Here is an 11,299-nt window from a genome sequence, read left to right as displayed (position 1 = left end):
ATCAAATCAAATAAAATGATTGAAGTTATTCAAAGAAGATAAAAAAAAATTTTATGGTAAAAATTTTTGCATGATATAATTTTTTATTTTACTTTGTTTTTAATTGATGGTTTGTTTGAATTCATGTAATTTGAGTGATGTAATGAAACCAGAGATTGATAGAACTTTCTTTATTTGATTGAGAAAAAATAAGTCACAATCAATGAAATTTAAATTTCATCATTAATTTAATTCTATCTGTCTTAAACCATAATATTTTATTAATGATAAAATTTAAACCATTTAATTTTATTTCAAAAATACTCTTCAAATACACAAATTTGATTTTCTAACCAAACCATAGAATTAAAATAATGATTTTTTTAAAAAATACAATTTAAAATGAGAACCCGTCCAAATCCGAATATGGAAACCGATCCGTTCCACATTATGGCCCTACTGCTAGCCCGCCAATTAACAAAGTAGCGGATTTCATAAGAATTTCAAATATTTGCATTTCCCGGCAAACCTCCCTGCAAATCTGCCATTGAAGAAAAAGATTCCTTTCACAGCGTCTCCAATCTCGCACCATCCAATCTCACGGTGTAATTCTCTCTACAGAAACTGTCGACATAGAAGAGTTAACGAAATTTAAACGCAATTTCTCTTTTCTTTTATATTAAAAAAAAAAAAATCGAAAGAGCTACATTTTTCTGAAAATCTCAATATTGATAATTTTTTTTTCTAATTTTATGTTTTTTTTCTGCTAGATTCGGTGCTGTGGATTACCAGTTAACGAAGATTCAGTGGATTAGAAAATCATAATTCGAATTGAAGTACTGATTAAAGCGCGTGCAGAAATTGAGATTCAGTCTCCTGGTTAGGGTTTGACTTTGGGCTTTCAGGATTGGTAGTTTTTTATAATTTTTTTAAATCATTTATTTGCATTTATTAATTTTAAATTACATGTGTTGTGATTTTGTAGAGTCTATGGATTACCCAATTCGAGGAATGGAGACTGTGGTGGCAACTGTTAGTGGCTACCATGGCTCCGAGCGGTTCAACCTCATCAAGCTGATATCTCAGGCCGGTGCCAATTATGTAGGTGCAATGTCAAGATCGACTACACACTTGGTCTGTTTTCTAACTCAGCATCTCATTTAATTACAATTCAAGTTTTAGGGTTCGCTTAGAGGTGAAATGTGGATGGTAGTTTTTGGAAAATGTAAAAATAGAAAGAATGGGTACCTGTCAAATGAGTTTTGTTGTTTGATTATGGAGATTTCAGATGGATTCTGTTTTATTTGGATCATCAGATTTGTTGGAAATTTGAAGGGAGGAAATATGATCTTGCCAAGAAGTTAAAAATAGTCATAGTTAATCATCGGTGGGTGGAAGATTGCATAAAGGAAGGGAAACGTGTTCCGGAGCATCCATACATGCTGCAAAGGTATATGTGCTACATTTGTATTTATTCAAGTGTTAGGCATAGTTTCATAGGCAGCTCATTTTCAAATGTTGTGCTCTTACTTAGTCGATTGCATTGATGTTTTGTGATTTCTTTTGGCATTTTCAATCCCCCTTTCTCTTTCTTTTTGGTTAGAGAAAACAAATCGATAACATAACTTAACAAACTTATGCTATTAATTTGATGCATTTTATTTATACCATAAGACATACAACAGCAGAAATGCTGTAGTTAACAAATAAACTTTATCACTTCTGTAATGCAAAGGTCTACCCGCTCATAGATTACACAGTATCGTGATTATCAGAATCTGATACTGTTGTAGCTAAGATTTTGACTCTCTCTCTGCTTCCCTTATAATTAAAATTTTCATTTTATCTGTTATTTTTGGGATCACTTTTGGTGCCAATTTTGTGCATCATTTGAATACACCCAGAAGATAATCCAGACTTGCACTAACAATTTCTGATGGATTTCAGTGGAAAAGAAGTTGGGCCTTTATTGCTGGAGGTCCCATTTATTGATAAGGCTGGATTCTCGCATCAAAACCGTGAAGCATTGTCTGATAAATCCAACACTTTTGAAGACTCTGAACGACTACTAAATGGTTTGGGCTGTGGGGATTCTAGCCTTGCTGGTTGGACTGATTCTTTTTTGTTGAATGAGGTAATTGATAAACATCTCTCTCTCTCTCTCTCAAATGTCCACACAGATAAACGAACAAACATGTGAACATGTATAAACAAACACACAATGCTTCTTTAAGTCAAATCAGCTACCAAACGATGTTGCAGTTGGATGATAATGCCAATGCAGTTAAATAACTAAATTCCTATATTTTCTTATGTGGACAGTTTTCCCTTTATCCATGCGTATGATGCATTATGAGAAAGGGAAAAATGCGATATAAAATGAAGGGCATTCTTTTGTTTTGAAGCTAACATTTTAGTTTCTATATATCACAACGTATAGGATTTTCCAGCTTCAAATTGCATGTATATATATTGTTTCAAAACTTCTCTTTAAAGCATTGGCATGCGATTTTTTTGTCTGGTGGTTTGATTTAGCAAGTTTATCTTTGTTGTTGAGGATTTTAGTGTTGGTCAATGTTTATCTTATTCCTTAGCATTTTTAACTGCAGAATTTGTTTCCTGAGCTGAACAAAAACAACATTAACTTATCTAAATCAATGCCTAAACGGACGAAAAAGCCTACAAGACAGAAAGACAGGTCATATGGCAGATACTGTTTTCAGGACCCTCCTTTATCTGGACTAGTTGAATTAGAGGTAATTGAATTATATCCTGCTTCATTTGCTCATAAATATTTGTCCATTAAATCTGTTGCATCTGCTATATAGTTTTTGATGTCAATGTCTTGTGAACTTTGTATGATAAGAAAGTCAATCCTTTGAAACTTATTTCTAATATCTTGTGCATTACTTCCCTCATTCTGCATAAATCACCATACGAAAAAAAGAAAAAGAAATAGAAGGTAAGATTGAACATTGCTTCAAGATCTAAGTTTAAGCATTTGCCCCATGCAATGATATTTACAAACAGTGATATAAAATTTGTGAATTCCGATTCTTTGGTATTGTATCTGTTTTTCTTTAAGTCATCACTTGTGCACTGCTACTGGCCATCCACTGAGAGTTAATGAATCTTTGGAATGTATAATTTCACTTTTGGTATAGGCTTTTTACACCTTGACATTTTGCTCTTTTTTCTAGTTAATTTGGCTCCAATTGGAGTTTGAACTTGCAACCTCACAATTTTTTAAACCAAGACACATTAAATAATTTAGTCATTCACTTCTGCAGGCTCTTCAAAATTATTCCTACCTGAAGAAATCTGTTTTCAGTTTTATTAACCCTAATTCTTCTGTTATTGAGTATTTATTATGAGTTTACTTCATAAAAAGTGACTTAGAAAATAAAAGGAGGAAATAGTCTTGCTGCTTGTAAAACCTACTGATTTTGGAATAGGATCTCCATCAGGACTCAGTAAATGTCATGAAAAATATAACTTTCATTATTTCTTGATGTAGAAAGACTTGGTGATCCAGTAGTATTGAGTACATTTGGCAGGTGAAGGCTTTTTTCAAGTGAAAGATGTTGTAATCTTTCTTCTCTATGTTCCTTGTTTTCTGTAAACGATTCTAGCTATTTCATGCGAAATATGTCTCATATTTGACCGCTTATCGTTGTTAATTTTTTTGACTTTTGCTTCGTTAGTTTGTATTTTAAAAGGCAATTTTATCTCATGATCTTCTTTCTCTTAACTATACTTCCATGAACTCTACCAAAAGGAAAGTGTTTCATTCTACTGAAAAGATATTTCCTTTTCCTTGAAAAGCATGAAAATTCAAGTTCAAAATCATCCATGCACTCTGTGAGAGAAAAAGGGAAGATTTCAGGCCATGAAGAGTCAATATTTGATGTCATGGACAGTCAACTAGCGAGGGGGAAAAGGAAGATTTCTGATGATATTGGAAGTACATTTTTAGCTGAACCTCCTCCTAACGGGCGGAGGCTTGTAAAGAAAAATGTTCGCAAAAACAATTTGCAGATAGAGCTTTCAGATTCTGACCAAGAGAGCAACCCGATTAGACTTCATAACAAGAACAGTGAAGCTGCAGCTTCCTCTAAATATGAAGGTTATGACAAGAATGTTAATATATTCGAAACTGGAAGAGCATCTGATGCTCCGTTGACTGGCGTTGGGGCTTCTTCAAATGAAGCTTTTGATGATATTGAAGATATAAAAGATTCAAATCAATCAACTACAGCAAAGGATTCAAACCCATATCTTGAGGAGGCACTGATTGGAATGGATGGATCAGAAAGTCGTCCTGCTATTGAGAACTTTGCTGGCAAGAATAAGGAAGCAAGTGTTGAACCCAATAGCAAATCAGAGGACTTATCGTGTATAATATGTTGGACAGAGTTTTGTTCAACCAGAGGTGTTTTGCCATGCAAACATCGATTTTGCTATTCATGCATCCAAAACTGGGCTGATCAATTGGTATTTATTCTCTCCCTGTTTAATTGATGCCTCTCTGTCTTCATTCATAAACTCGTGTAAATTTCAAACGGTGAATTATAGTATTCATTTCAATGAATTAGCTTAATGTGCTACAAAATGGTTATGGATATTGTTTTTCAATTATAAAATTCTAAATTTTCCATGCACTTGCATTGTTTTAGTCTTGCCTTTTTGGACTATGGATATTGCTTCTATTACATGCAAGTGATTTCTTCCTTAGGTATTGTTATTGCTGTTTTCTTTTTGCTCCCCTTTTGTGTTGTTTTGTTTCCTGAAGCTCCAACTGCTTCGATTATCTTCATATATGCTCTTCAAATGGTAACTCAGGTTTTATTTGCTTACTGTTTAAATGTTGTCCTAGTAATTTAATATTAGAATCATGACCATTCTTGACCAGTAAATACATGTTTTCCAGATTTTATTTCGGCGGGATTTTCAGATTTAGGTGTAATTATATATTGTTTATTTTCCTTCTTGTTAAAGTTAATTTCGCATTTTACTCTCTCATTCTTTTTCCTTCTAGACTTGGTTTGGTTACATAGGAGCATCTGAGTTGAATCTTGTATGCCAAAAACATTCTGTAGAGTCTGAAATTTTCATAAATAATATGATTGCATTTTAGAGGAGTTCTTTCTCATCTGAAATACAAGTTGCCCCAATGAATGTAAATGCTGTAAGAAGGTTTTTGGATTGTAGTTGTGAACTGTCTTTGAGCATTTTCGATTATGATTGAATATTCAAGTACTGCACTGCTATTGTTTATGGAGAAGTTAAAATTTCCTTCTCTTCTACCCTTTTATATGTATCTTGGGGAAGCATAAATGCTTAACTATTATGTGGTCCTCATATCTATCGAGTTATTAAGCAATTGGCTGAAATTTAAACTGTTTCATAGTTGAACATTCTATTCAGATTAACTCATTTTGTCAACCCGACTTTTTTTTTTTCTTAATCATCTTGGTATCATTTGATAGAATTCTCCATATATGTCTTCCTTGTTATATTGTTCTATGCTCTTTACTCAATCGTAATTTTGAAGTTTTGGTTCTGCTGCTGATAATATGTGTAGATTTCGAGCAGAAAGAATCCAACATGTCCTTTGTGCAAGGCTAGATTTGTAAGCATTACTAAAGTGGAGCACGCAACCACTTCTGATCAGAAAATGTACTCTCAAACTATTCCGTGTGCCTCAACAACAGATATTTTTTTATTAAATGATCAAGAAAGATGCAGATTTGGTGGTGAGGTAATATTGATGTTTAATTAGTTTAGCTCCAACCATAGACTTCCAGTCTGTTTGCCATTGAAACAATGCACTTTTTTAGAATTTAGATGGTGTTTTAAAAAGCAGTTAAGATGTGTTATTTAAAATTTTTGACATCTTTATGATTAAAACATGTGAAATTCACTTTAAAAACAAACTTAAATAATCTCTGAAAAACATTTTTGATGTAGCTTTTTTCTGAACTAGCTCGAAGAATAACACGTAAAAAATGTTTAAGGTGTTCATTTTTTTGCCATGCGCTATGAGAATTCATGTGCTAAGTATTCTAGTTTTCTTTTGTTCAACAGTCCTCATTACCCACAGTTTGTGCTGAATGCTTTTGCCGGGAACCTGAGGATCTTCTCATTAGCTGTCATTACTGCCAAATTCAATGTATTCATATGTACTGCCTGGACCCTCCTTTGTTACCATGGACATGCATGCACTGTAAGGATCTCCAAAGACTTTATCATCATGCCAGATAATATGTTTCACAGGAATACTTTCTTACACTACAAGAATCTACATTTCTTATACGCCTATGATGCATTTTACTTGAGCGCTGCTGTAGCAGTTTCAGTCTGTGTACTATCTGTCACTCAAAACAAATTGATGCACGTTTCTTTATTTAATTAGTCTTAACAAGAGCTAGTTATTGAATTTCTTATACTTATTAAGCAACATTTGAGACATCTGTTCCTAGAGCCCAACTCTCTACACTTCTAAAGAAGCATTTTGGCCCAACAAGTTTGTGTTTTGTTGATTTTTCCATGGTATATGATACCTGTTAGAATAAAGTATTAATATGAATATGATCCTTTGAGAAAAAAATAAAAAAGTTATTGTTAATTAATTATTTGCTTTGATATGAACAGAGCGGAAATGGTAATAAAAGCTATCCTACCCAATTAGTTTGAGACTAAGACTTAGTTGTTGTTGTATCGAAATTACTGATTTTTGTGTGCTTGTACTTTTGGTTTTTCTCTGAATTAATCCTAATTTTTGGAGTATTTTTCTTTTGGTACATAGAAAATTATCAAAATTCAGGATTTAATGTCTTGACTATTATAGGTATTTTGACTGTGCAAGTATATTCTAATTTACTCTTAAGATTCTCCTGAGTCAACCTAAACAAAGCTAGCTTATTTAAATTTGACAAATACAAATGAAGAAAAACAAAAATAGCATACCCAAACAGTTAAAGAACCTTTAAATTTGTTATAGAGATGATGACTATTGCGATGATGAAAGGTTAACACTTCCATTTGCTTTTCAAAATTAATTATTAAGAACATCGTAATCAAATTAGGTATCTCACAAAATAAGACAAGGTACTGAATCAACAGCTAAACAACACTACATATGCTTGCAATTTTTATTCTTTGTTCTCTTTCTAATTAGACAATACATATAACTTTCTAATTTCTACTGTCTCCTTTAGTTTCATTCAGGAAAAACTTTTTGCAGTAGTACATTTATCTTTATTGTGTGGACACTCTTGATCCCTATATATGAAGTGGGTATGAATGTGGACTTAACTTTTCTTTTCTGAGGATATTAAATAATTTGAGCCTTTAAAACCCATTATTGTCCACAATCAAATCTTTAATTTCATGTGCAAAAGAGTGCCACGTCGTCAGAACCAACTTTCTTTATCTTGTCTTTGATTTTCACATATTCTCAGCCTCTTATTTGCAATCTTTTTTACTTCCATTTTCTTCTTATTGGTGCATAAAGGGCAATTTCCTTTTTTTTTTTTTTTTTTTTCTTAATGAAATATGTTTATATAGATAGGATGTATTACAAATCAGCATTAAGAAGAACTGGAATAAGTAAGCTTTACAAGTTACAAAATTTCAAATAAATCATATTATAATTATAAATTAGAATAGGAGCATGTTGAAGAATAGCTAGACTCAATAACAGTAGAAGAAACCCATTAAAGATATCAAGAGTTTACATTAGACACCACAAAATCTGAAAAAGTAGGTTTTGAATCTAAAACCTCCTCTCACCTTTGGGATATATATATATACTTCGTTGCTGCTTTTTATTCTATTATTTATGTCACACTTTCCTTATCAGCTTATAGTCAGCAAAGAATTCTTTAGGCAAAGGTTTATCTTCAGTTTACTGTTGTCATATAGACTAAAGTAGTTCTTGATTTAAAGAAAGGCTACCCATTTAGAAAAATAAATTGTAAGTCAGCGCCTCAATTTTTGGGGGATTGAATATTTTTCATTTTGTCAGAAATTAGAAATCTTTTCACATTTAGAAAATTGCAATTGAATTTAATTTAAGCTACTATCTCAATTTTTTAACTGCTGTTATAGATTACTAATGTTTTAATTACCTATTTCTACATTTTGTAAGTAAAGCTTTTTCCTATTTTAAAAATTAACTAAAATTATCTCCAAGGATAACTCTAGCAGTAAAATTTTAAGATTTTCATTTGAAAGGTAAATTTTTTTTTGGTAATCCTTCAATTTCAAATTATCAAAAGCACGCTTCCTTTGTTTCTTATAGTGGGTAAGTTTGATTCGGATAAGCAAAAGTTAGGAAGCATATTCTAGTAGTTATTCTCTCTCTTTTAGGCAAGTACTTAAAAGTATTATGAAATGGTAATGGTCTGTGGAAAGCAACCTTAGGCAACATGGAATGATTACTTTCAAAGGACAATAACTATTTGAGTCAAATAATTCCCTTTTGAGTATGAAATTGTTCTTCTTTCATTATTGCCGAAATTAATTTCATGAATTGAACTCTTGCTTGTATAAAGATCATCTACTAAACTGAAATGTGTTTTATCATTTGAGTCACTCCTTATGAGTATCAGATTAATTTCATAAATTGAACTCTTGATTTTGTGAAAATCATCTATTCATTATGAGTTAATATGAGTCGCTTTTTACCGGTTTGTTTCTTATAACTGATATTATATTAGTTACATAGTTTTATTTCTTCTACTAATGAGTAACTGAAAAGAAAATTAATAAATTAGAATCAGCTTTAGCTTAATATACTAGAATTACGAATTGGAATTCTTGTTTAGAGCTAAATTAACTAGAAGAAAAAAAAAAAAAAAAAAAGGCATTTTGAAGCTAATAACTTGCAAGTGAACAGAAAAAGAAAAGTAAAAGGAAAGAAAATCTATGGATGGCTGAAAGAGAAGTAGAGATAACATTCTATTATATATTTTCTATAACTAAACACAGTTTATATAACATTAAAAGCAGAGGAACATTAGAAATTCCCCCTGTTACTCTAAGTAAATAAACTCAAACATAATCAAAAAGCATAAGTTCTGCTCTTTGGAGAATCTGCAATTTTCAAGGTTTCTTCAATGAGCTTCTTAGCTTTCCTGCTTCTTATTTCAACTCTCATACTTTCACTCTTTTCAATTTTATCATATGGCTTCTTCATCTTCAATGACCTTATTTTTGACTTCAAGTTCCCCATCAACCTCTCCAATCCCATCATCACCATCTTTGGTTTTTAAGACCTGTTCAAACAAACAAAACAAATTGTCGACTCACAATCAGCAACCTAATTATAGACAAGTTAAGCTTTCAAGAAACGTTAAAACAAAGAAAAGATTAAAGATTGAAACCTTATGGAAGATATTTTAAGTTCAAGAAATGAAAGAGAAGGGAAAATTTCAAGAACTCTTATTACTAGTATTATTGTTAGGTAGTTAGGGAAAGAGAAGAGCTAGGGTTAGAGGAGGAGGAAGAAGAAGAAGAAGTTAAGAAGGATGATATGAATGAAGAGTAACGGTTGTAAGTCACATTGAAAGCATTAATAAGAGGTTTTGGAAGGCAGAGTACGCAAATAGTTAAAGAAGAGAGTTTTGTTTTGTGAGAATGGAAATTATTTCCATTCACTGTCACGGGAGTTTTTCGGGATTTCACCCTTATCCCTTATGGAAAATGTGTGTTATTCAGCTCGTACAGTTATATATTTGCTGTTTGACCAATTAAAAAAAAAAATATATATATATATATATACACACGATCCGTTTAAAATTATAGTTCCAATTTCTTTTCTAATTGTTCCAAAATAATTATTTGATTTATATTTTTAAAAATTTTTTTTTCACTTTTTCACAATGCCGTATATAATAATTCGTGTAAATAATTAATATTACTTTAATTTATCTTTTTTTTTAAATTAAATTATAAATTTCGTTAAGACAAATCAACGTATTTCTATATTTATTGTTAATAAAAAAAATACATTCTTAATTTGAATAATATCTAGGCGATTGTTGACTTCATTGGTAGTTATTTATAATTATTATTTGACTTCATAGTATTCTTACAAATCCATTTGATATTTTTCAAATTTTTTCATTACTGCTCAAATCTGTATTAAAAGGTATAAATTGTATTTAAAAAAAGAAAATCCAAAAGGAAAATGAGTTGTCATTGGTGAGAATTCACCGGTGGCAACCTATGAAAGAAAAAACGATAACTTTTAGGTTTTCATTTATTTTATTTCTCACATTATTATTTTCTGCTTATTTGTTTGTTTAATTGAATTTATTAAATAGTAGAAAAAAAAAGTCAAATAATTGATTTTTTAAGGATATAAATAAAAAAAATAAGAAAAAAAATATAATCTGATTTAACTAACTATTGTTCAATTACATGAAAACCATTTGGAATTATAATTTTAGAACCAAGCGAATAATATAGCACAATTATATTTTTATCAATTTTTTAAATAATTAATTCTTATTAATTAGTGGAGATACTAAAAGATAAGGGTAAAGCTTAAAAAAATTAATATTTCATTAATTTTCTAACAGTATAAAAAAAAAAATCTTAAACGACACTTATAATGCAAAGGCTTTTGAATATTTCTTTAAATGTACAAAAAGAAAAATGAAATTTCAAGAAGCAGAGGTTAAAGGTTTCTTTGTCTTGTAACTTCCTACTAAGGATGGTAATATAATAATAGGCAAGAGAAAGAAAATTTCATCATCATGGTTGTACTTGTAAATAATAGTAACGTCTTCATCATTATGTACTGCTTATTATTACTCCTAATAAATATAAATATAAAAAAAAATTATGACATTGCATTGTACTATTTTCTTACGTACCATTTGAAAAATTAAATTCTTTTACATCAACATCAATAAAATTGATTTTTAATTAAAATTTACATTTAATATATTTTGAATCAATAATAATATACTTCACACGTCACACCAACAATATTTCAAAGCCACCAAGTATAATCAATAATTTCACATTACAGATGGGGAAAATGGATGCTAAGTAAATGAAAATAAAATGAAAAAAATACGGTATGATCCCTGTAATTTGTAAAATACAATTAATATATCTTTGTTTTTCTTAAAATATACTAAATTTCTCTTTGTTTTACTTCTGTTATACTACTAGGTCATTTTGTCTAATTTTTATTTTTTTTCCGTTAAGTAAATAAGAAAATACAAAGGTCAAAAGAGATATTAAAATATTATACCAACAAAATTATAATATGGTCCTTATATTTGAAAAATATAACTAGTAT

The 11,299-nt window shown here is 30.4% G+C and overlaps 1 protein-coding gene and 1 long non-coding RNA gene across 3 annotated transcripts; one reads left to right on the top strand and one right to left on the bottom strand.

Annotated features, from left to right (window-relative positions):
- Positions 1–427: 427 nt before the first annotated feature.
- Positions 428–6,505, top strand: LOC105646808 (zinc finger (C3HC4-type RING finger) family protein / BRCT domain-containing protein). Of its 2 annotated transcripts, none has more exons than XM_012232749.4 (9): positions 428–584; positions 750–858; positions 965–1,113; positions 1,296–1,429; positions 1,927–2,113; positions 2,589–2,735; positions 3,805–4,473; positions 5,564–5,740; positions 6,067–6,505. In XM_012232749.4, exons 3-9 carry the CDS (start codon positions 970–972, stop codon positions 6,241–6,243), a joined length of 1,635 nt encoding a protein of 544 aa, XP_012088139.1. In that variant the 5' UTR covers positions 428–584; positions 750–858; positions 965–969; the 3' UTR covers positions 6,244–6,505. The 2 variants fall into 2 exon arrangements, with proteins under 2 accessions (XP_012088139.1, XP_020540054.1); XM_020684395.3 differs by having other exon boundaries at positions 442–619.
- Positions 6,506–8,915: 2,410 nt separating this feature from the next.
- Positions 8,916–9,479, bottom strand: LOC105646810 (uncharacterized). The gene is made up of 2 exons (XR_001047499.4): positions 9,369–9,479; positions 8,916–9,260 (listed from the first exon to the last, which is right to left on the bottom strand). It is a non-coding gene; the product is annotated as an uncharacterized LOC105646810 (long non-coding RNA).
- Between the last annotated feature and the right edge of the window lie 1,820 nt (positions 9,480–11,299).

Source organism: Jatropha curcas, chromosome 4, assembly GCF_041381405.1.
Source record: "Jatropha curcas cultivar XTBG-Jc1 chromosome 4, XTBG_Jcur_1.0, whole genome shotgun sequence".
NCBI lineage: Eukaryota > Viridiplantae > Streptophyta > Magnoliopsida > Malpighiales > Euphorbiaceae > Jatropha > Jatropha curcas.
This window is presented reverse-complemented; position numbering and strand designations above follow the sequence as displayed.